Source organism: Chamaea fasciata, unplaced genomic scaffold (assembly GCF_029207755.1).
Source record: "Chamaea fasciata isolate MVZ Bird 193981 ecotype frontalis unplaced genomic scaffold, bChaFas1.0.hap1 SCAF_6, whole genome shotgun sequence".
NCBI classification, from domain to species: Eukaryota; Metazoa; Chordata; class Aves; order Passeriformes; family Sylviidae; genus Chamaea; species Chamaea fasciata.
This window is the reverse complement of record NW_027094091.1, coordinates 26,558,977-26,579,383: the sequence shown is the minus strand read 5'-3', so window position 1 is coordinate 26,579,383 and position 20,407 is coordinate 26,558,977. Positions and strand designations below refer to the sequence as shown.

At 42.0% G+C, this 20,407-nt stretch overlaps 1 protein-coding gene across 3 annotated transcripts in view; it reads left to right on the top strand.

Moving 5' to 3' along the window:
* LNX1 (ligand of numb-protein X 1) overlaps window positions 1-19,889 on the top strand; it is a 121,455-nt gene extending 101,566 nt beyond the window's left edge. For all 3 annotated transcript variants that reach the window (XM_066185742.1, XM_066185741.1, XM_066185743.1), the window contains 5 exons: window positions 3,212-3,349; window positions 9,015-9,192; window positions 11,096-11,321; window positions 17,981-18,139; window positions 19,170-19,889. In XM_066185742.1, coding sequence (XP_066041839.1) covers window positions 3,212-3,349; window positions 9,015-9,192; window positions 11,096-11,321; window positions 17,981-18,139; window positions 19,170-19,305 — 837 coding nt within the window. In that variant the 3' untranslated portion in view covers window positions 19,306-19,889. The remainder of the gene's footprint in view (window positions 1-3,211; window positions 3,350-9,014; window positions 9,193-11,095; window positions 11,322-17,980; window positions 18,140-19,169) is intronic.
* Window positions 19,890-20,407: the final 518 nt, after the last annotated feature.

Sequence of the window (20,407 nt, the reverse complement as noted above, 5' to 3'; positions counted from 1 at the left end):
TGCACTGAGGTCTTCTAATTTATGGTGGTGAAAGCTACAGATACACCATCAGTTTCTTTAAAAACAGGACATTCAATAAAAGGTGGAGTAGCTTGTTAAACCAAGCACAGCTGGAAGACTGTCAGATTTCTGTGTAATCTGATTACTTTTGACTTTTAAATAATGAATAATTGAGACAAATCTGATTCTTGAGGCCTATAGAAACTATACACTAGCATATGTGAAGCAGTTGCTAATCAGTAGATTAGATGCCTGGCGGTTTATAAGCTCTAAGCTCAGTCACAAGAACTGAAATGAAGAAAACATGTAAGTGCTAATTAGGAACATGCACACATCATAACACTTGGGAATTTTCTGCCTCCTGTTTGTCACATCATCTTAAGCCATGGCCTTGTGTCAGAAGTGGCACTTTTAATCTAAATAATGAGACATTCCACATCTGTTTTCCATGAGACTGACAAGAAAAGGAGCAAGGTAACAGATATGGGGTGCTCATGTGAGTACATCAAGACAAGCTACATGGGCTGAGTCAGACTTTACTGACCCCAGATGTTCACCCTCCTCCCCACCTCCTTCCCCCACCATAGTTTGGAGCAGCTGCTAGAAACAGATGAGCAGCTTTCCTTCCCAACAACTGCCTCTGACAAGCAGGTTGTGATGGGCAGCATATCCATGCTCCATCATCCCTGCGAGAGATAGGGCAGCTTCTGCCAAAAGCAGCCCTGTTGCCCCTTTGTAAGATGCAGTTACCTACTAGATGCTCAGATGTTGCCACTGTGTCTCTGCCTTCCTGCTTGATTTGCTTGGCTGTAACAGATTTTAATTCTAGTAGATTGTTTCAGCTCTTTCTTGCACTCAGTGTCAAAGCTAACCTCCTTTCCTTAATTTTCACTTCAGCATAAAATACAGAGAAAGAATTATGGGGAAAGCCACTGTCAAGAGGGAGGGAGAGATCAGAATGAATCAGCAATAAATAATCTGATCAGTAGAAACATTAATTTGTTTTATGTAAATACAAAAGCTGTTCTTGTTGTTTAGATAACTTTCTAAACCACTCTGACTTCTGAGAAACTACTCAGCTTGACTGGCCTGTAGACAAATGTGCCGTTGCAACAGAGATTCTTGTTGAACTTTTGCTAGTTGTTCTATGAGAATTAATCATGTTTTACAACTGTTCTCTAAATAACCAACTTTGAGGCTTACCATGTGGCAGTAGATGAATTTCAAAAAAAAGTTGCATTAAGTTGAAACTGTTCATTTTAGAGAAAACTGTATTTTCATGGGGCCACATGCCTTTGGGAGGTTTAATCTTGTATTGTTCAGTTCCACCTGAGTCATATTACAAACTAGGGACCAGGGTGGTTTCCTTTCTCCTGACATACAGAATTCTGCTTTTAGGTACCAGCTGAGTTAAGAGTCCATGAAATAATATTCCATAAAACCAGATCTGTTAAAAATGTCTAGTTATTTTGAAATATGTGTGTATGCACCAAATGATATATTATGAAGCTGTGAAGATCTGAGTTTCAAGTCAAAAAAATAACATCCCCCAAGATACTGGGAAAGTAACAAAGATATGCACATTTTTTACTTCACTGAAAATAGTATGGCTTGAACATGTATATTTCAAGCTTGAAGCTGGAGATTTAGGAGAGGTAGGTTGCTTTTTCTTAACTAAAAGATATTTTTCCAAAGGTTTTTTAACTCTCAGTTACAGCTATTGAACTCAACTCCAAAAAGGACAAACCAGGCTATAAAACCAAAATTCCCAGAAGCTTCCTCTGGCTTGTGTTAATTGTGTGTGGGAGATTTGATTGCAATAGCACAACTGGATCTGGCTTTGGTTTTCAGCTGCTTTTTCAATGCCAGCTTTCCTTGGAGCTTCTCCCCAGTGAGCAGGGCACGTCATCATGCCAGCAAAAGAGCCGGGAGCTGCAGTACCAACAAGCATTGCAACTGCAGCCCCAGGGGCATCAGGCCTCCAGATGTGTTTGTGGGTAGCTTCACACTAGATACTGAGCAGTTCCTCCAGTATAACCTCAGAGCAAGCAGGCAGGAGTTCTTCTGCAGACTGGTCATCAAGAGCCTCTCCTTCCTGGCACTACAGCAAGGTCTTTAGCCTAGAGAGAAAGAGATTAGAGAATTAATTTCTACATCTGCATGTTCTTCTAGAGCACTGAGGTCATTTCTACACTGTTCTTCATTTCAGTTCAGTATATTGGTTTATGGCAGGCTTTTGTGATTTATCCGGGTAAACCCCCCTCCCTCTCAGCTTTATCTTTGTATCACTGTTTTCTTGAACAGATTCATATGAGTCTCACTGAGGGGCAAATGAAGCCATTTGCTTCTAGGGAAACAGTGCTGATTCAATAAGACAGAAAAAAACCCCACCTGTACACAGAATTAAACTATCAGGCAGACACACAGAGCCCCTTAAAAATAACAAGCAAACATTATCTCAGTAGAAGCATTGCATCATTTCTCAGGCACACAAGTATTCTGACTGCAAAAAAGGCCTAGAAGTTATTGGAGCTTGGGTTGTTTGCTTTTGAAGCTGCTCTCCCTAGAGTGAGGGTTTGAGATGCTTTCCCATCCTAAACTCCATTGTCCTGTGTGCTTGCTTATGTCCACCCTCTTTCTCTCTGCAGTAGGATTTTATTTCATGAAATAAAATCCCTTTCTCCCTTTCTTTAAGCTCCCTTACATTTGTCATGCTCACTGCATGCAGGTGGACTTAATTACATTGTTTATCCCCCACTTTCACTGGGCAAGGTGTAAGCACATACCTGGTTTCAGGGTTAATTGTATCTTTTTCAGCTTTCCCATCCATTGGGCAGCAACAGCTCTAGTCGTCTGTCTCTCTACCATGGCAGGCAAATTGCTGCTTTGCAGTGATCTACACAAGTATAGGTGACAGCTAATCAGCACTCACTGTGGTGGATCACTGCTTCCAGCCAAATTTGGGGGAGGGAGAAAGGATTTTTTAGAGTTCACACCAAATTTTCAAGAGCAATATTAAGTAGCTGGCAGTAAACTTTTATGAACTTCAGTGACCTGAACTGATGCTACTGCTCTGTGTCATAGCAACCTCATTAATGGGAAGTCCAACCAACGTTTAAGTGGTTCCCGCATTTCACAGACGCTCTAGGGCTGAGGTGCAGGGGTTTGTTGCGCTGGGGCTGTGGGATTCACACTGTGCCTCCCCCCACAGGCCAGCGAGAAGCAGGTTCACTTCGTGGTGTCGCGGCAGACCCGGCAGCAGACCCCCGACCTCTTGCAGGAGACGGGCTGGAGTTACAGCGCTGGCGGCTCCCAGCCTTGTCCCGCCGACAGAAGCAACCCCGGCAAGGTGAGGGCGCTTGTGTGGTTTCTCTGCCATCCGTGGGACAGGGGGATGGAAGGGCAGCTCGTGTTTCCTGTCCAAGGCTTCTGTCACCAGAAATAGCATGTCTTACCTGGCCACAGAAACACAAAAGCTGTGCTGCTCATTATTTATCTACTGGTTCTGCCTGACTCTGCCTGGCGTGGGGAGGGAAAGAGAAGGCAATGGGCAGTGGTGGGGCATGTGCTGATGTGCACACACTGTCCTGGCCATGGCCACAGATCCGACCAGCAGAGTGAACCAGCAGAGGACAATGCGCTCCAACAAAAAGAAAATTTTTTCTAAAGTTTCTCCATCTGTAGCATAGTCTTCAGACAAAAAGCTTTCACATGCTGGTCTGAAAGATTCCCATAAGCTACTTGAAAATTATGGTCATTATTAGGCAGCTACTCATTTATTAAAATACCCATGTCCTGACCCAGCTGGCAGTTTGGCAGCAGACGGCAGCTCTGGTCTCCCTGGCTGCTGAGAGCACGAGGACTTTCTGTGGAGCTTTAGACCCCAAGTATATTTGTTCTGCTCGGGCAGTACCTGGAACTTGCGTGGTGTGGGGTCTGCAAGGGCTGCCAGTGTGCAGCATGGCTGGACCCAACCCAGGGACACAGCACAGAGCAGCCATCTCTCCCAGATAAGGCTGTGGTTACCAGACTGTCCACCAGCTGCCCCTGTGTGCCTGGTCAGAGCTTGTGTTTAGTGCATCCAGACTCGCAATATTCTCTTTGCATAAGGCAGACAGATACTGATGCTCAAACATACAAGGTTTTAAGTAGAACCAATGCAGCTAGAGTTTTGAAAATATGTTTTCTGAGCTTACTTAGTGCTATTCTTTCCACTTAATACAGAGCAAGGCATGTCCTTGCAGGAACTGAATTTGTTTCTTTCACTAAATTTGAAGTCACATGTCTGGCTAATTTACATTAATCATCCTGAGTGTCAGCACTTATGCAAACCCATGCAAGCTTGACCCTGGCCACCAGTGCCAAGGGTGTATCAGGGAGGTGTGAAGGCAGGGCTTGAGTTCATCCTGTTTGATGGATAGCCAGTTGTGTCCCTAAAGAGACCTCTAGACCAAATATCAGGTGCACAACTGTCAGGCAGGAGGCAAGTCTAGCTCTGAATTTTACAAATGTTAAAATATACCCATTTTTGCAGGTCTTTTAAAACATTATTCAGTGTTTTTATGTGTTAAAAAAATACTAGTATATATTTACCCATTTTTAGTTTTCCTTTTCAACAAAGCCACAATCACAGCTCTTGTTAGGTGGGATCAGATTAGCAGGAGTTAAAGCCGAAATCAGTCAGTGTTCAGCAGCTACTACCAAGTAGCAAGTAGTGCCCAACTAATCATGCATCTGCAAGGCATTACTTTCTGATGAAGCAATGTTTTCCTTAGGAAGATATGTGTAGGACAGCAATTAGCTTCTGTTGCTACTGTATGCTTCCTAGGGAAGATCCAAGCACCTGCTAACTCTACCATGTGAGTAATTAATTGATGCCACACAGGATTATTTGGGAACAGGACTTGTCTCTCTCTGCCCTGAGATCCTCATTTTCTCTTCCTGAACCAAGAGGTGGTGGATGGGAGTTCTTGGTAAGTCCAACAATATTTTGGGTAGTTGTGAGAGTGAAGGCACAATGTTGGCTTTGTTGGCAGTCCTTTAAAGACTAAGGAGTAAGTGCTATAAAAGTTAATGAATCATCTCTTGTTGGATAGGCCACAGCTTTTAGGGGGATTTCCAGTTTTCCACAAGAGATGAGTACTGCATAAGCACATGAGTGGGTGTACTGCTGTGGGCTTCTGTCCAATGCCACCATTTGGGCACTTTCCAGGGAAGATCACAGCCAAAAAAAGAAAATTCTGAACTATTCCTAGCTCCCTTTAGCTTTGTGTGTACGTAGTAGAGGACTTCTATCAGAGAAAATGCTCTGGCAATAGATCAGTACAGCTGGTAGACACAATGAGCTTCAGGCACTGTAGATTTTGGTCAAATACAGACATTACTGGAGTGTTAGTTGCCCTTTTATAGGACACGACTGTGTCGGTTTAAATATTTCATGATATTTTGCTGAAGGTTTAACTGAACATAATTTGCAATTCAAGATCCTTAAACTGGCTTTGAAAGATTTAAAAAATGTTATTTATTTTGAATAGGCATTACTGCAGGAGTAATGCTTGCAAGCCTAGGGCCTGCACAGTGTCCTAATGCAGCACATGCTCCTGCCCAAAACCAAGGTAATGCTTGTTGGCTGGACCTCACTGTCAGGGGAGTCTCCTAAATGTGTGTGGTTTGACGAGTCTGCTACCTACTGCCATCTGTGGGATTGCTTTATTATGTGTGATTAATAGACAATTGCTAGCTGCCTTGCATTCTGGTTAATTTTAAGGTGGTTTTCTGTCCCCTGAGCTTTCTGTAGAAGGTGATGTTAGATGGTCAGAAATACTCTCTTTGAGGGAAACTGCTATCAGATAGAGAGAGCATGTATGTATACGTGGGCTGAAATCTACTCACAACCCTTGGCTGTATTCAGCATCAAGAATAAACTCCAGCTTCCAGCAGCCGTCTGGCTCATGCAGTGGCTCAGGAACTGCTTTGGGCCAAGCTGTTGGCCTCAGGACAGCCAACCTCCATCTGTACAGCGTGAGGAGGTGCCTCTCTTTCAGGCCAATAGCAACCAGCCATGCTGCCCACAAGGCTCTGGATAAGAGGATGATCTCTTGTGTCCATGTCCTTCTCTGGTGGCAGTGATGCCAGGTGTATGGTGTGCCAAGAGATTGGTCCTGCCCAGGGTCTCATGGATCTGTTTTCCTCTGTACAGAGATAGGGGAAGCACAGTCCAAAGTGTTCTGGCTGCTGCCTGGATTCAGAAAAGAGATGTCACAAACATTTTCTTGTGCAGCTGAGATTGTGAAGCCAGGATGTAACACATAAACAGGCCTGATTCAATTCCTTTGAAGTCAGTGGGAGCTTTGCCATCAATTAAATAGCACTTGTTTTTTAATTGGAGCTCTTTTCTTACTTCTTTCAAATTAATTGTCTAATACTTAAAGCAAAGAAAATGTTGCTGGAGCAGGCAATGTTTCCTGACCATATGAGCAGGTTAACCTTCAGGTGAAGTACACTTTCCAAACAGACGCAGTGATGTTTTTTGCCTGCAAGACACGTGTCATGGCTTTGATGTTGTGATAATCTGCTGTATATATTTATTTTCCAGTAAATATGCAGAAAAGAAGGGAAAAATAAAAAGAGGAGGAGATGAACTGTTATGTTTTTCTTCTCCTGACCTCCAAGGTCACTTCAAAATGACAGAGAAGGACAATTGTTTAGAAGATAATGCACTGAAATGCAGTTACTGATAAACACTGCCTTTTAACTGGTTTACTTGCTATCAATTATACCTCCAAGCAAGCTCTACGTGTGTTTACTAAAAAAGGCTTTACTTTCCTTTCATCACTGCCTTTGTCTCAGTCAAGTCACCCCAAATCCTTTCTGTCTGCAGCCATGTAAAAAATGACATGGGAAAGAATAGCTTCAAAGGAAAATTGGTCCTTTGTGGTTCAACATACAAGTCCTGGTACTTCTATAATTCTTCACTGAAATGTAGCAGAGCAATTTGTTCCCAAGCACCACTTTGAAATCTTTCTCTCTGTGCTGGTTCCTCAAAAAATAGTGATAAACTGGCTAATGCTCTAATGTTTTTGTTGTCTGAGACTGGATGAAGTAACAGGACTGCTCTCTCAATCAGAACCACAAATAGAATACCAGTTTCATATTTTGCTACAAAATTTCAGATTGCAATTTTGTGAAAATTAGTAGTGCCCCTATTCCACATGTTTCAGGGGGTGGCCTTTTCTCAATCGAAAGCCATTCTTTTTCAAGGGAAAAAGGATATTTTTGCAAAACATGGATGAAACATCAAGTTTGATTTGCATAAAAATAGAACTACTGTGTTTAAAATATTTACACCTTAAAGCCAAAGGTGAAAGGTTAAAATTATCTGGACCAGAAAGTAAAATTTATCTGGAACAGAATCTTTTCTGAAGGTTTTAAAATCTTCAGAAATTCTTAGGTTTGTTTGCAAGCCCTAAGCCAAATTACTTTGACATAGTGGCTGTGTTCTGCATGGACCAGGTCTAATATGTCCAAACAACTGTGTTGTTTGGTTTTCTCCCAGAGATTGAGAGAATTCCTCTTTCCACTGAGCTCTTTGTCTTTTTGTTTCTGGAGCTCTGTGGCAGCTACTGTTCATCTGCTCAAGCATGGAGAAATCCTTTGCTGAGCTTCTAGAAGGTCCTGTGTTTTGTGTTAACATTGCATCACAGAAATCTTGATGTGGAGTTAGTTCCACCAAACATACCTTCAAAAAAAACCCACAAATCAAAGACGTCATCTTCCCTACTCCCATAAAAATATTCTTGCTGTAATCTTCCTTTGTCCATTGTTGTCACTTAGGGAGACATTGTGGATTCATCTGCTCCACTTTTGTGCTGCTGGCCCAGGAACCAACGTAAAATATCTTTGTGAGATGTCAGATTTCTAAGAAGAGATTAATGTGGCTTTAAATGAGTTTTATAGATTATTTTTGTATATTACGAATGTGAGGTCACATTCGTGAGTGAGAAGAGTCTTTTAAATATGCATTTGAAATGTATTTAGAAGCGTGCCATTATATATGAGCCTGAAGTGGATGATGCTGTTCCTGCAAGAGGGGCTGGAATTGTGAGGAGCACTACTTATGAAATACTTTAGGAAAGCAAAGCAATAAACATTTAAATCTAGATTTTATTTGCCTTTTGAACTCTTCTGTAAGAACTGAGTGCATGGTAAACATGACATTCAGTTCACAGGTTTTGTTGGAGCTTGCATGGCAGTGGTTCTCCATCCTGAAGGCACCTGTGGGTTTGTTTCACCCTCAGTCATGCACTAGTTATTGCATGACCAGCTGTGTGTATTTAACTTTTCCTGTTCAGGGGCAGAAACATAAGGATTACTGTCCTGAAGTGACCCTTCAAGCATAAGCACTAAGAGCACCCTGGAAACTGCTGGCTCTTCGCTGTAAATGTCCTTCTCTGTTCCTGAACAGAAACACTTACTCTTCAAGTGTATTTCCACCCATAACTTACACAGAAACACAGATATCTGGAAGATGAAAAGAAATATGCCTCTTCTAGTATGTTCCCAAAGGTTTCAGACCTCAAATCCAAGAGGACTACTTCTCACTAACTATACAGATGATGCTCAGACTGCCGGCAGCAAGATAAGAAGCACAACCTGATAGTCAAAGATATGATGACCACTAGTGATACTATTATCAATAACTTTTTTTTCTTTTAAAATCAATTTCCTTATTTACATTTCAAGGACCTGATTCTAATAGCCTTAGTACTAAAATGACTCTGGTTTTTGAGGGAGCAGTGCCTGACTTTAACTATTAAAGCACAGTTATCCTGGTGGTAGCTCTGACAGCAGATGCTTAAGCCCCTGAGGGAGTCCTGCCTGCCCTCAGGTCAGGTGGCTGGGAAGTGTCTTGGTGTTACTTCATGAATATTTGTTTTGACAGAAAATGCCAAAGTTGTCAGGGAGGTCGCCATGCCCACAAAATGTGTTTGTTGTTGCCATTTTCTCCATCACAGAGCACCCTTCACACTGTCACCTGTCATGAGAAGGTGGTAGCTGTCCGGAAAGATCACACAGAGTCACTGGGAATGACTGTGGCAGGTGGAGCATCTAACCGGGAATGGGATTTGCCTATCTATGTGATAAGTGTGGAACCTGGAGGAGTGATCAGCAGAGACAGCAGGATAAAAACAGGTAAAAAGGGGGGATTTTGAAAGTCTGCTTTAAATCAAGAGCTGCTTTTGAAAACTGAGGGATAGTGAAAGAGCTACACACTCTGACAAAATTCAGCAATCCTATAGATTTTGGGATGTGTCAGATTAGAGAGTCTCAAGTCAGCTACCAAAAAAGGTATAATATGCAGCACTAATCATCTCTGTGAAGTAGGCTTTAGGAATATTCTGGTAGGAAAAAAAAAAAAAGGATAAATAGTTTTTCAGAGGAAAATTAGCTTGCACCACCATCTCCTAACTTCTGATACGTTAATTGTGCAACCTTCATGTGTTTTTAAAGTAATTTTTTGTGCTTATTTGTCATTGCATTTATGAATTTGAATGAAATATACAGGAGCAAAATTCCCATTATATATGAAGCCACATTAGTGTCTTGTGGCTCAACATCATGTCTGGAAACCTTGGCTTCCTAACCTCATTTAGCTACTGATGTAACAGAGGGATAAAGCTAATAGTTTCTCCCCTTCTGCATGAATTAACTTTTAGAGCGAGATGAGGAACATGTTTTATCAGTTGGTTTTGTGGAAATAGCTGGGCAGCAGAAGAAAGATGAAATTCTCAGGTTTCAGGATGTTACATCTTCAAGAGCCTGCATCCAGCAGTGGCACAGCTCAGTTACCCTTCATCCCCTATGTTCTCCTTAGTCCAGTCACTGCCTGGAAGCTGGAGGGAAATCCTGAGTTTGAGGGAAGTGAAGGCACCCAAAAATAGGGCAGAATAGCTGCAACCCAATCAGACCCCACAAGCCTGGGTCTCGGTGCCCAGCACTGGCACACATGGGAACTTCCTCTTTGTGTTTGCTCAATGAAACCCATGTGAGAATACGACAACAGGAGCAAAACAGCAGGTTTCCCCTTCCCTCCTGCTGGGAAATAACTGCCTCTCAGTGGGGTATATTTTCCAAAAAATATTCATCATGAGGCAGCATGGAAAACTCAGCCTAATTAATTTGATAAAATTAGAAACAAATGAATATGTGATGTTATAATAGTGCCATAGGCCTCTGATTTAGAGCAGCTCTTAGGCTGTTGTCCTTCTCACTGGGGGCAGACCACAAGAAGAGGTTAATGGTCATATTGCAGTGCCTGGACTGCCAGTGATACAACCCTGCCTGGAGAAGCATCCAGGCCAAGCACAGAGGGCACCCAGGAAAGCCCTGGCATGGGAGCCTGCTATGAAGGGTAGCAGAGCACATGACATTGTGGCTGCTTGCATGACATTAGTGATGTCCTTATTGTTCTTTCTGTAGTAATTGAGGTCATCTTTGCATTTTTCTCCATAGCTGCTGTGCCTATATTATAAGTAAGGCACACAGTAAGATGGTTTGGCTTGCAGCCATTTAAACAGGCATTAATATGGAAATAATAACATGTTGTTCCACAAAGCAAACTAGGAAGAGCAAGTTAGAGTGGCACTCCTCAGCTAAGGGAGAGCTGGGAGAAAAAACATCAAGCTGTTGGGTTTCAGGCTTAGGTTGAGTACAAATGTTGTTAGCTGGAAGTGGACTCCAGAGACTCAGACTGGTACTAGGCACCGGTACCAAAGCTTGTTGGTACAGCAGGATCCCAGCTGTTTGTTCAGCTCCAGATGCAGGACATGATGTGGAAAGAAACCAGGACAAATCCTCTGTCCAACCATCAGAGTTGGACCAAAGTTTCTGTGTACAGGAATCTAGACCCTTCCCTCATGCCTGTGGGATGTTTACTAGCATATGCTTCACAGCCACGTTGAACTATAGGATTGGCAAAAAGCCTCATCAGGCAGCCAGCTCTTGGCCATGGATTTGACTCGCTTGTTTGTGGAGGTGGGGAGGGGATCCTGGAAACACTTGCAGGGTTTTTTATCATCTGTTTTATTGGTCTCAGGTGACATCCTCCTGAATGTGAATGGCATTGATCTGACGGGAGTCAGCCGGAGTGAGGCCGTCGCCCTGCTGAAGAACACCAACTCCTCAGTGGTGCTCAAAGCCCTGGAGATGAGAGCATGTGAAGCCCAGGAGGAGCGGGGTCACCTTCCACCCCCTGAGGACACACAGACCTCCGAGAGCAGCGAGTGGTCACCATCCTGGGTTATGTGGCTGGGGCTGCCACGGTAAGTCCACCAACTGCAACCTCTTGCTGAGGGGGAGTGGGAGGAAAGATTTGTATTTTCTGGCAATTCTTTCTTTTGGCTTGATTCATTGCACTGACATCTTAATTAAATCCAGGCTCTGTGACTGACTTGACTCTAAATACCTCCCTTTTGTAAATGGGTACGTGTACATGGCAAAATAGACGTGCAGTTCCCCTTGTGAGGGAGGATAGAATACTGAATTGTTTCAATCTTGTAAACATATCTGGCACTTAGGGAATGAAAGGAAAAGCTTGCAAGGATACAGGAGCTTGCTGGAGTCTATGTTCAACCACCCTGCAGAAGGCAGATACCCCTCCTGCAGCACTCAAGCTGCACAGCCTTACTCCTTAGCCAAATCCAGCTGAATTGTTTGACTTTACCCAGATGTTGCAAAGCTCTTGCAGTTGGCCAGTATCTCCAAATCACCTCTTTTAACCCCACCCCCGCCTGAAAGAAGGCCATTTGTCATACACAGGAAGCAGCTGTGTTGTCATTTCTGCAAGGATAATAAGAGCCACATCGCCTGTCACTAAGCTCTCGGTGTGCACGGTGTAATACCTGCAGCTTCCATATCATTTCAGGAAGTATGAAATGAGGATACACTGTGAATCTGTGAATATGCAAAGCTGGGATCACAGAGCTGGAACTCAGTTTTAAGGAATCAAGACTTTATCTTATAAGTTCCTCTTGACTGTACTCCTAACTCTGGCAGCAGTTCAGTGTCTCCCTTTTACAGGAGGGCAGGAAAAGATGGTCTGCAGAACAGGTGGACTTTTCTCTAGGCACAGTTTCAGGACTCCTCTTCATTTCCTACTTTTGCATAACAGGTTTCCCTCTTTCTATCTGGAGCCATTTTGAGCCCATTCACCTTGCAGCAAGGTCTGCTGTGAGGGCCAGATGTTTTTTGGGGCTCGGTCTGATGCTAATGACATGTGCTGAAGCACTGCAAGAGCAGAACGTAGGCTGTGTGTCCGTCACCCACAGGCAAAATGTTCTTTATACCTGTGAAAGAAAAGCAGTAACAACAAAATGCAGTAAATGGATGCCCCTTAACTTGTTACCCCAGGCAATGGGAAATTTTCCTCGCTCAGTCTCTCTGAAGACAGGCAGGCCCAGGGAGATCCTCATTCCTGCTATCTTCTTCTGCACCCCTGAGCTTGACCAGCAGCACAGTGAAGGTACTGGAGCATGGGTAAGGCTCTCAGTGAAGAGACAACAGACTAGCGGACTTACAGATGCTGCAATCTGCAGTGTGCAGTGCTGAGTCTTGCCTTCTATCACCATCCATTGCTAGATGGACTGAAACAATCGCACCCTGTCTATGCCACCTTCACTGGGCTGTGTAGAAAACCTGAGCTGCCTAGTCATCATCTTCTACTCACAGCTGCCTGAAGTTCCCACTACCTTTGCATGGTAGAGGACATGAAGGACAGAGCTCCACAGTACTGCAGGCTTGCACCCAGAGCTCACATGAGTCGGTTCCACTTTGCAGTTTGGCAATAAAATGGGTTTTCCCATTTTAGGAATGGTTTCTGAGCTCATTTTAGCCTTTCTCCTCTGAAGGCTGCATGTGTGAAGGCATTCCAGCTCTTTTTGTCTGAAGGAAAATCAGCCCCACTGTCAGCAAGGCTGAAGACAAGAGCTCATTGTAACTCTATCCCCAGCTGCGAGGCCGTGCACAGAGCACAGCATGGCCCTTTTCCTTCAAAGAGACATGGGGACATTGGTATGCTGAGTGGGGACACTGCTCTGAACATCAGACAGGGACCAACGTGCATTAGATGTGACAGTAACAAAGGTGCTCTGTTTTCTTATACGCAGCTGGTTGGCTGAGTAGGGGCACAAGAGGATCAGGTTTGGGATTGCTCACTAGGTATTAGCAGACCCTTCTGTCTTCCCCAGCATAAGTGTGCTCACCCACTTATTGTTCTGACTCTCCAGGGCCCACATCAGATGTCTGAAAGTCCTTCAAGTTCTCTCATGAGGATGTGTTTCATGTTAACTCATTGCGCCCCAGGTTGAGCATTTAACCTTTCTCTGGCTTTCAGTTTGCTTTTGGCAAGGATCATGTCTCACTGGATCCCAAGACATTGTCAGCAGTCTCATGACATTTTCCAGGGTGTTAGAGAAAATTATACTCTGTCTAAATAGATGTCTGACAGGTCCATCTTGGAAAAAGTGCCTGAAGTGCTGTTATGGGGCAAAATGTTGAAGAATCACCTATTTTAATTAGACTATTTACTAGAAGGACTGCTCCAAGGTATGTGAGTCTAAGAATGGCGCAACTAATGGAAAAGTAGAAATGTCAAAATCATGATTATGAGGGATCATGCAAAGTACTTGGGAAGATGGGCAGGAAGGGTCACGCCTATGTAAGACAAATTGAACAAATAGAAAACGCAGTAAAACTGGTAGGCCAAGAACAGGCATGGTTTAAAATAAAGGAGGCTGGATAGTAGATTATTTAAATTCTTTTAAGGGAAAGATGTGGCTCAAGACAAACCCCTGTAGTGCAGTTGTGTATTTGCTCACAAAAAGCAAGGTGGGGTGTTCAGAGGCAGCTTGACCTCACAACTTAGAGTGGGATGTTCAGGCTCAGGAAACTGAGGGGACAGGAGAATCTTTCCTTCTTTGTTCCAAATCCATGAAATTTTGAGGAACATCTTGTGAATGGTACCATAAAATGTGCTGAGTTGAACTAAATACTAGAGCATGTCTACAGACTTCTGTCCATGACCAATGAAGTAGAAAACATGCTAACATTAACAATACTTACATGATTTAAAGTAGCTTACTGTAAATGCCTGATTTTCCATACTAGAACAGAACTCTTCCCTTCCCAGGGACTGCATGCACATTACAGAGATGGGTACAGACAAGAGACACAAATATTGAGAATTAGGGTATTATACCATTTTTCTGGATGAGGTTGGTAGCAGCAGAATCAGACAAGTGATCTGATCCCTTGCACCGAAGCTCAAAGACTTGGAAAAGCCATCTTGCTAATTTTACATTTGTGGACCTCACTTAAATTTTGTCCTTTTCTCGTGAGATCTTAGAACTGGGTTTTCTCACTTTTGTATGGCTTGATAATACATAAACAGCTCCTCTGTTCTCTCTGTAGTACAATCCAATATGTGGTGGTTATAAAATGCGTGCACATGTGCATCTGACATCTGTCAAAACTTGGCCTGCACGCAAGCGGAGGGGCTGCGGGCTGGGAGGAAACAGTGATGCAGGACCTTAAGCATTCTCGCCCGAAGACTTATTTCAGGGTAGCTAATTTAATTGTTTGTTGTTTAGGAAGACAGAACTCCTTTATTGGTAGACGGAGATGTTGTTGTCAAGCATGCACAAAGGAAATAACGGGGAACAGCTGGCAAAAAGCATTTCCCCAGCTCTGATACTGCTTCTACCCTTGCTTGTTTTCCTGCTCTCCTTTCTTTGCTCTCCTCACATTTCCTTCCCTCAGCTAGCACTTAGAATACTTTTTAGATCATCCTGTCATAACATTTACAAACATTAGTACTTCACACAAGTGCTTTTCTTCATCTGTAAAGTGAGATGAGAAAGAGACAAGGTGGCCAAAGTCATTCTGCAAACCTGGGGTAGAACAAGATGTAAAACATGAAATTAGAACAGAAACACCTCCAAAGTAACTCAGTCCAGGCTGTAGGGTGCTGGTGGAAATGATTCTCAAATATTACTTACTCAGCTGTCATTTGTGTACTGTAATGGGGAGGGGGGAGGGAGTTACCCTTTTCATAGCTGTTATTGCTGAAATCCTCCTGCAGTTGGGCTGGTATTCGTGCCTAGAGCATAAGGCTACTTGTGCTTCATGAAAATCAGCCGGGAATTGTACATTTAACTACTTGAAAACAAGCACTTTTAAATTTCTCATGCATCAGTAACTAATGCTTAGTTGTAGTATTGCTTAGGATAGGACCTTGTGGGTAGACCCTGTATATCCCCAAATCTTGTATCTGAGGCAGGTTCGCATATGAATTATTCCTTATCTTCATCTTCTGGAGTATTTAGCAATAAAGGCAGTGACTGTGAGCTGCTCTCTTCCAAGGAGATGGTTCTCCTTAGACCAGTTGCAGTTTAGTGGGTTATGGTAGTTTGACTGGGTCAAAACACCCAGACTGGGGCTTTCATTATCACAGAAGATTAAGCTACTCAAACACACTAAGCATCTTCATATGATTTTATTTTTTCTCTGTGGTACTTTGTAGCTTGTTTTTATGATTAAACAGCCGTAAAAGAATGGACTCCCTTTGGGCTGCTCTTTGCTTAGGCACTGAACTGTTTGGAGCAAGCAGTACCTGCCTTACATACAGCTCAGCTTTGCCTGCCAGCACCCTTTTCACAGTTGTGACAGCGCTGACAAACAGCTGATGGATGATGCACTGCCATGCTTATACCTCTATCCCATAGAATGCAGATAAGAAAACGTCGAGTTAAACGGATAAACACATCCTAGACACTCCTATTCTTTTAAGAGTCAGTCTCTAGCTAAGGCTGTTGTGATGGGTTGGACCTGCCTGCACCACAGCAGGGCAAGTGAAAAGGGGAAGAGTGAGTAAACTCATTGTCAAAACTGGGAAATCCCTCACTCATTATTGTTGAAGCCAGAAGAGACTTGGCTTTCCGAACTGAAAACATTTAATTACCAGTTTGGGTATTGGGAACTAAAGAAGACAAGCTTGTAAACACTTTGTGAAAAGGAGAGAAAAGAGGGTGTACCAAAGTCATACCAGCATCTCTTCTCCTGACTTGTGTCTCCACTGCCTTCTTGTCGCAACAGGTTACACCCAGTTCCTTTGGTGAGGAAAAGGCAGTGCAGGGACTTGGAGTCACAACAGAGTTGCTCTCTGCTGTTCCTTGGTTTCCACAGGTTTTCTTTGCTCTAGCAGAGAGAACAATCCAAATGCTATTATGCTGTGTCTATTTTACGTAAATTTATCATACACTTTGACAGCAAATATGTATTTATGCTTTCTGGACTGATGGAAACCATGCAACTAATAATCTTATAGACTGCATGTATAGAATGCACATAAGGCGTGTTTGGCTTTGCTGCCTTTTTTCCTCCTGTCTTTACCTGCTTGCCTACTACTTTTCTGTGGCATAAGGATTTAGCCGATTACCTTTCAATTCCAGGAATGTGCTCCTTAAGGCAGTGAGTGTAGCACTGGGCAGGAGAGACCTCTGCCCCAAAATCAACACTGAATTATAGCACTAATGGCTGAATCCTGGCACTGCTTGGTCATGACCTTGATAAGTACCATTAAACATAGAGGGATTAAGTGATTTTGCACATTGAAGAAGTCCACAGATGGCAAAGTAATAATGCCTGGCTGCTGAAGAAGAAGAAAATGTCACCCGTTTCTTACATTAGCAACCAGTGAATTTTTGTGCAAATATTACATACCTACCACCCTGGCAGCAGGTGAATATTTGTAGGTCCTGGGGGATAATCTAGTATTAGTACTGTGAAAGACAGCAAATGCACTGTTTAAAACATCAGGCACATCAGTCTTTATTTATCCTCCTGTAGAAGTGTCAGGTGCTTTTCAGAAACCTAAAAAGGTTCTAAATAGAGCTTGTAACAGTTGCCTGCTCTAGGCCAGCCTATATTTTAAGATTTCAAGTAGCAAATGTATTTTTAGTCATTCAGTAATTTCAGTCATTCCTGGGGACACCACTAATGATAAGTTGGTTAAGTATTATGGACAGAAATTTCTATCACTCACTCTCTAACAAATAGAATTTATTTGGTTTGGAAAAAAGGAAACAGAAATTAATGTACTCAGAGCATTAGGCAACATTTAAGAACCTAATAACACTGTTCTTGTTTTCCCCTATTCCTAGTTTAGGAACCTAAGCTTTGATGAGCGTACATACAGTATCATAAAATGCATTCAAAAGGCAAATGGAGAGAGAAGCAGATTTCAGCTCTCTTACTACAAAATCTTGTGTTAATCTTTACAGTAAGAACAAGCTGTCTTCTTGAGGGCAGACTCAGGACTCCAAAGCACTGACTCACATGGATAGGTTTCTCTCATCTTCCATGCTGTGACTTATCAGGTTACTCAAGAAAAGCTCAGGATCCCTAATTCCACCAATACCTGTCTTTGTGTCATCTGTCATTTTTGTAGTTCATTCCATTGGCCTTAAAATTATATCACTTTGACATGTACCACAGTAGTAAGTGCCTGAGCACTTTGACATAATTTATCACATAAAGGCTCATATCTGGAAGAAGTCATTGGGCTGTACAAAGTAGAAAAAATACAGCTTTTTGAATTGCTGATTTACAAACATTAAATCCAGGCTTGTGCTTTTCTCCATCACACCAACTAGATGATTTGCATAGTTTTCTACCCTATTAAAAGCTTATTTAATACTTAAGCCCAAGACTATCTACTAATTTTACTTTTGGGATAACGGGTTATCTGGTTATAACAGGAAAGCAGTATACTACAGAAATAGAGAAGTGCATGTGCTTAATACAGTGGAAATATGGCACTATTTAACTCTCCCAACTCAATGGGTACATGAAAAGGCAGATTATTAATGGTTCATCAGAATCTAAAGTTAACTATAAGACATTTAATTAAACTGGTTTATTTCAGGTATTTGTACAGCTGCAAAGAAATTGTATTACGAAGAAATACATCTGGAAGTCTTGGCTTCAGCATTGTAGGAGGTTATGAAGAACACACTGGGAACAAACCATTCTTTATCAAATCCATTGTTGGGGGAACACCAGCATATAATGATGGCAGAATTAGGTAATGATCACTATCTAAAAAAAAGTAGCTTTAAAGTAAGTTTTTCTTCTGATTAACTAGTGGGGGTTTTTAAAAAACATATTTTCATTAAGGCAACGGCAGGGTTTGGGAAGGACTCACTGATACAGACCTAACTCTGGGAGATCTGGAAACAGGACATAAGTATCCTGAATTTTAACAGATCTGCCTTCATAGCAGAATGTTTTCAGATGTCTAGCAATCCACTAGTAAGTTAAAAGAAGAGTCAATTTGATCTCTGGGGTGGTACAAAGCATGCCAGCACAGAGGTTTCCCACATATCCAGTTCTTAACACCCCAACCAAATGCCTTCCCTGCAAACACCAATACACTTGAAGAGAGTAAATGTACAATCATGGCACAAACTTACATCAATTAACAAGGCTTAAAAGGTACAGTTGTTCAGAACACAAATCATTCTAGTATCTAAAGAGGGCCTACAAGAAAGCTGGAAAGGGACTTTTTACATGGGTATGTAGTGCTAGGACAAGAGACAATGGCTTTAAACTGAAAGACCGTAGGTTTAGACCAGCTATTAAAAAGAAATTATTTAATGTGAGGGTGGTGAGGCACTGGAACTGGTTGCCCAGAGAAGTTGTGGATGCCTCCTCCTTATTCAAGGACAGGTTGGCTGGGGCTTTGAGCAACCTAGTCTAGTAGAAGATGGCCCTGCCCAGAGCAAGGGGGTTGGAACTGGGTTCTCTCTGACGTCCCTTCAACCAAAGCTCTTCTAGGATTCTGTGCTGATGATTCATCAAAATGAATATCAGAAGAACTTTATCATGTTCTCTTTCAAATATGTCTAATTAATTGTAAATTTGTAAGAAACCCAAACAAGTGAAATATTTGCACTAGCTTTATTCCCTTATTCATGAACAGTAATTAGTCAGAGAAGGAACCATAATACTCATTTCTACCCCTTCCCCCAGCTTAAGGATGTGCTTTGGCATTTGAAAACATGTAAGATAAAAAGTCGCCTTTTTTAATTGTTGTCTTGCATTTGTTTTTTCAGATGTGGTGACATCCTCCTTGCTGTCAATGGCAGGAACACATCAGGAATGATGCATGCCTGCTTGGCAAGGATGCTCAAAGAACTAAAAGGAAAAATTACTCTCACAATTGTGTCCTGGCCTGGCACATTTTTATAAAACAAGTCTTTATGGAGAGTATGACAAGTATCTTAACATGGGGAAAAAATGTAAAAAAAGGAACAGCAGTCTGCGTTTTTGGGGGGGGGGGGTCAAGTATGTATTTATAAAGGAAAGGTTTGTGAAACTTCAACCTGCATGTCAAGAAAAGTCAAGTATAGGTAAAGCAGTGACACTCGTCAGAAAATCACTTCAGAGTGATCCAAGCTACAGACTTAAGTCCTTCCTTCCCTGTGTTCTTAAGGATTTTTTGTCTTTTTTTTTTTTTTTTATACATATCTATGTATCTATTTAATGCATTATAATAATAATGAAATTTAAGGAGCAACAGCTTCTGCTCACCCACTTTATTTTGATTTACAAAAAGAAAAACCTTGAATAACTTATGGAAATACTTCTTGCAATTTTTCTAGTTGCAATAATCAGGTGAAGGTTTTTATCCAACACGTTAATAGCACTTTGATTATGTGTACCTTTTCATGGTCAGCATGAAGCTGGTATTTTCAAGACTTTCAAGTACTGTTTGTTAGTCTGTAAAACTGTGAATGAAATTTCTAAAATAATTAAAAATAATTGTAACTGTGTACTTGTACAGACATTATTTTCATCCAAAACCAAATTACCTCGTTTCCCTGGTTTGTTCTGATTAATACTATTAAATCTGGGATTTTTATATAGAATACTACTTTTAAGGAAGAACACTGCACCCTGCTAATGCCATCAAGTAAGTCTTTTGATTAGCAGTAAAATTTTTGTGGGACTGCCCTATCAATCACACTTGATACTGTTCTGCATGAAGTAAATCTGAAAGTGATAATGGTCTTATATGTCTCTTAAAATAGTCCTTTGTCTTTCTCTGCAAATTACTCATGTTCCACAGTCTTGTTTTTATCTCACAAGCTTGCAGTGGGAAGAGGATATGTTTGTTAATCTTTATCGTGTTAAGGGCAGCTGTTCCCCTAGAACAAAGGCTAAAATGAACTCTCTTTTAAGCCACTGAAAAGCAGCAGGGATGATTATCCAGCTTAATTCATCCTTATGCACCCACACAAACCAGGCAAAATTACCAAGTGTATCATCACCACGCTCAGTGTTCCATTCA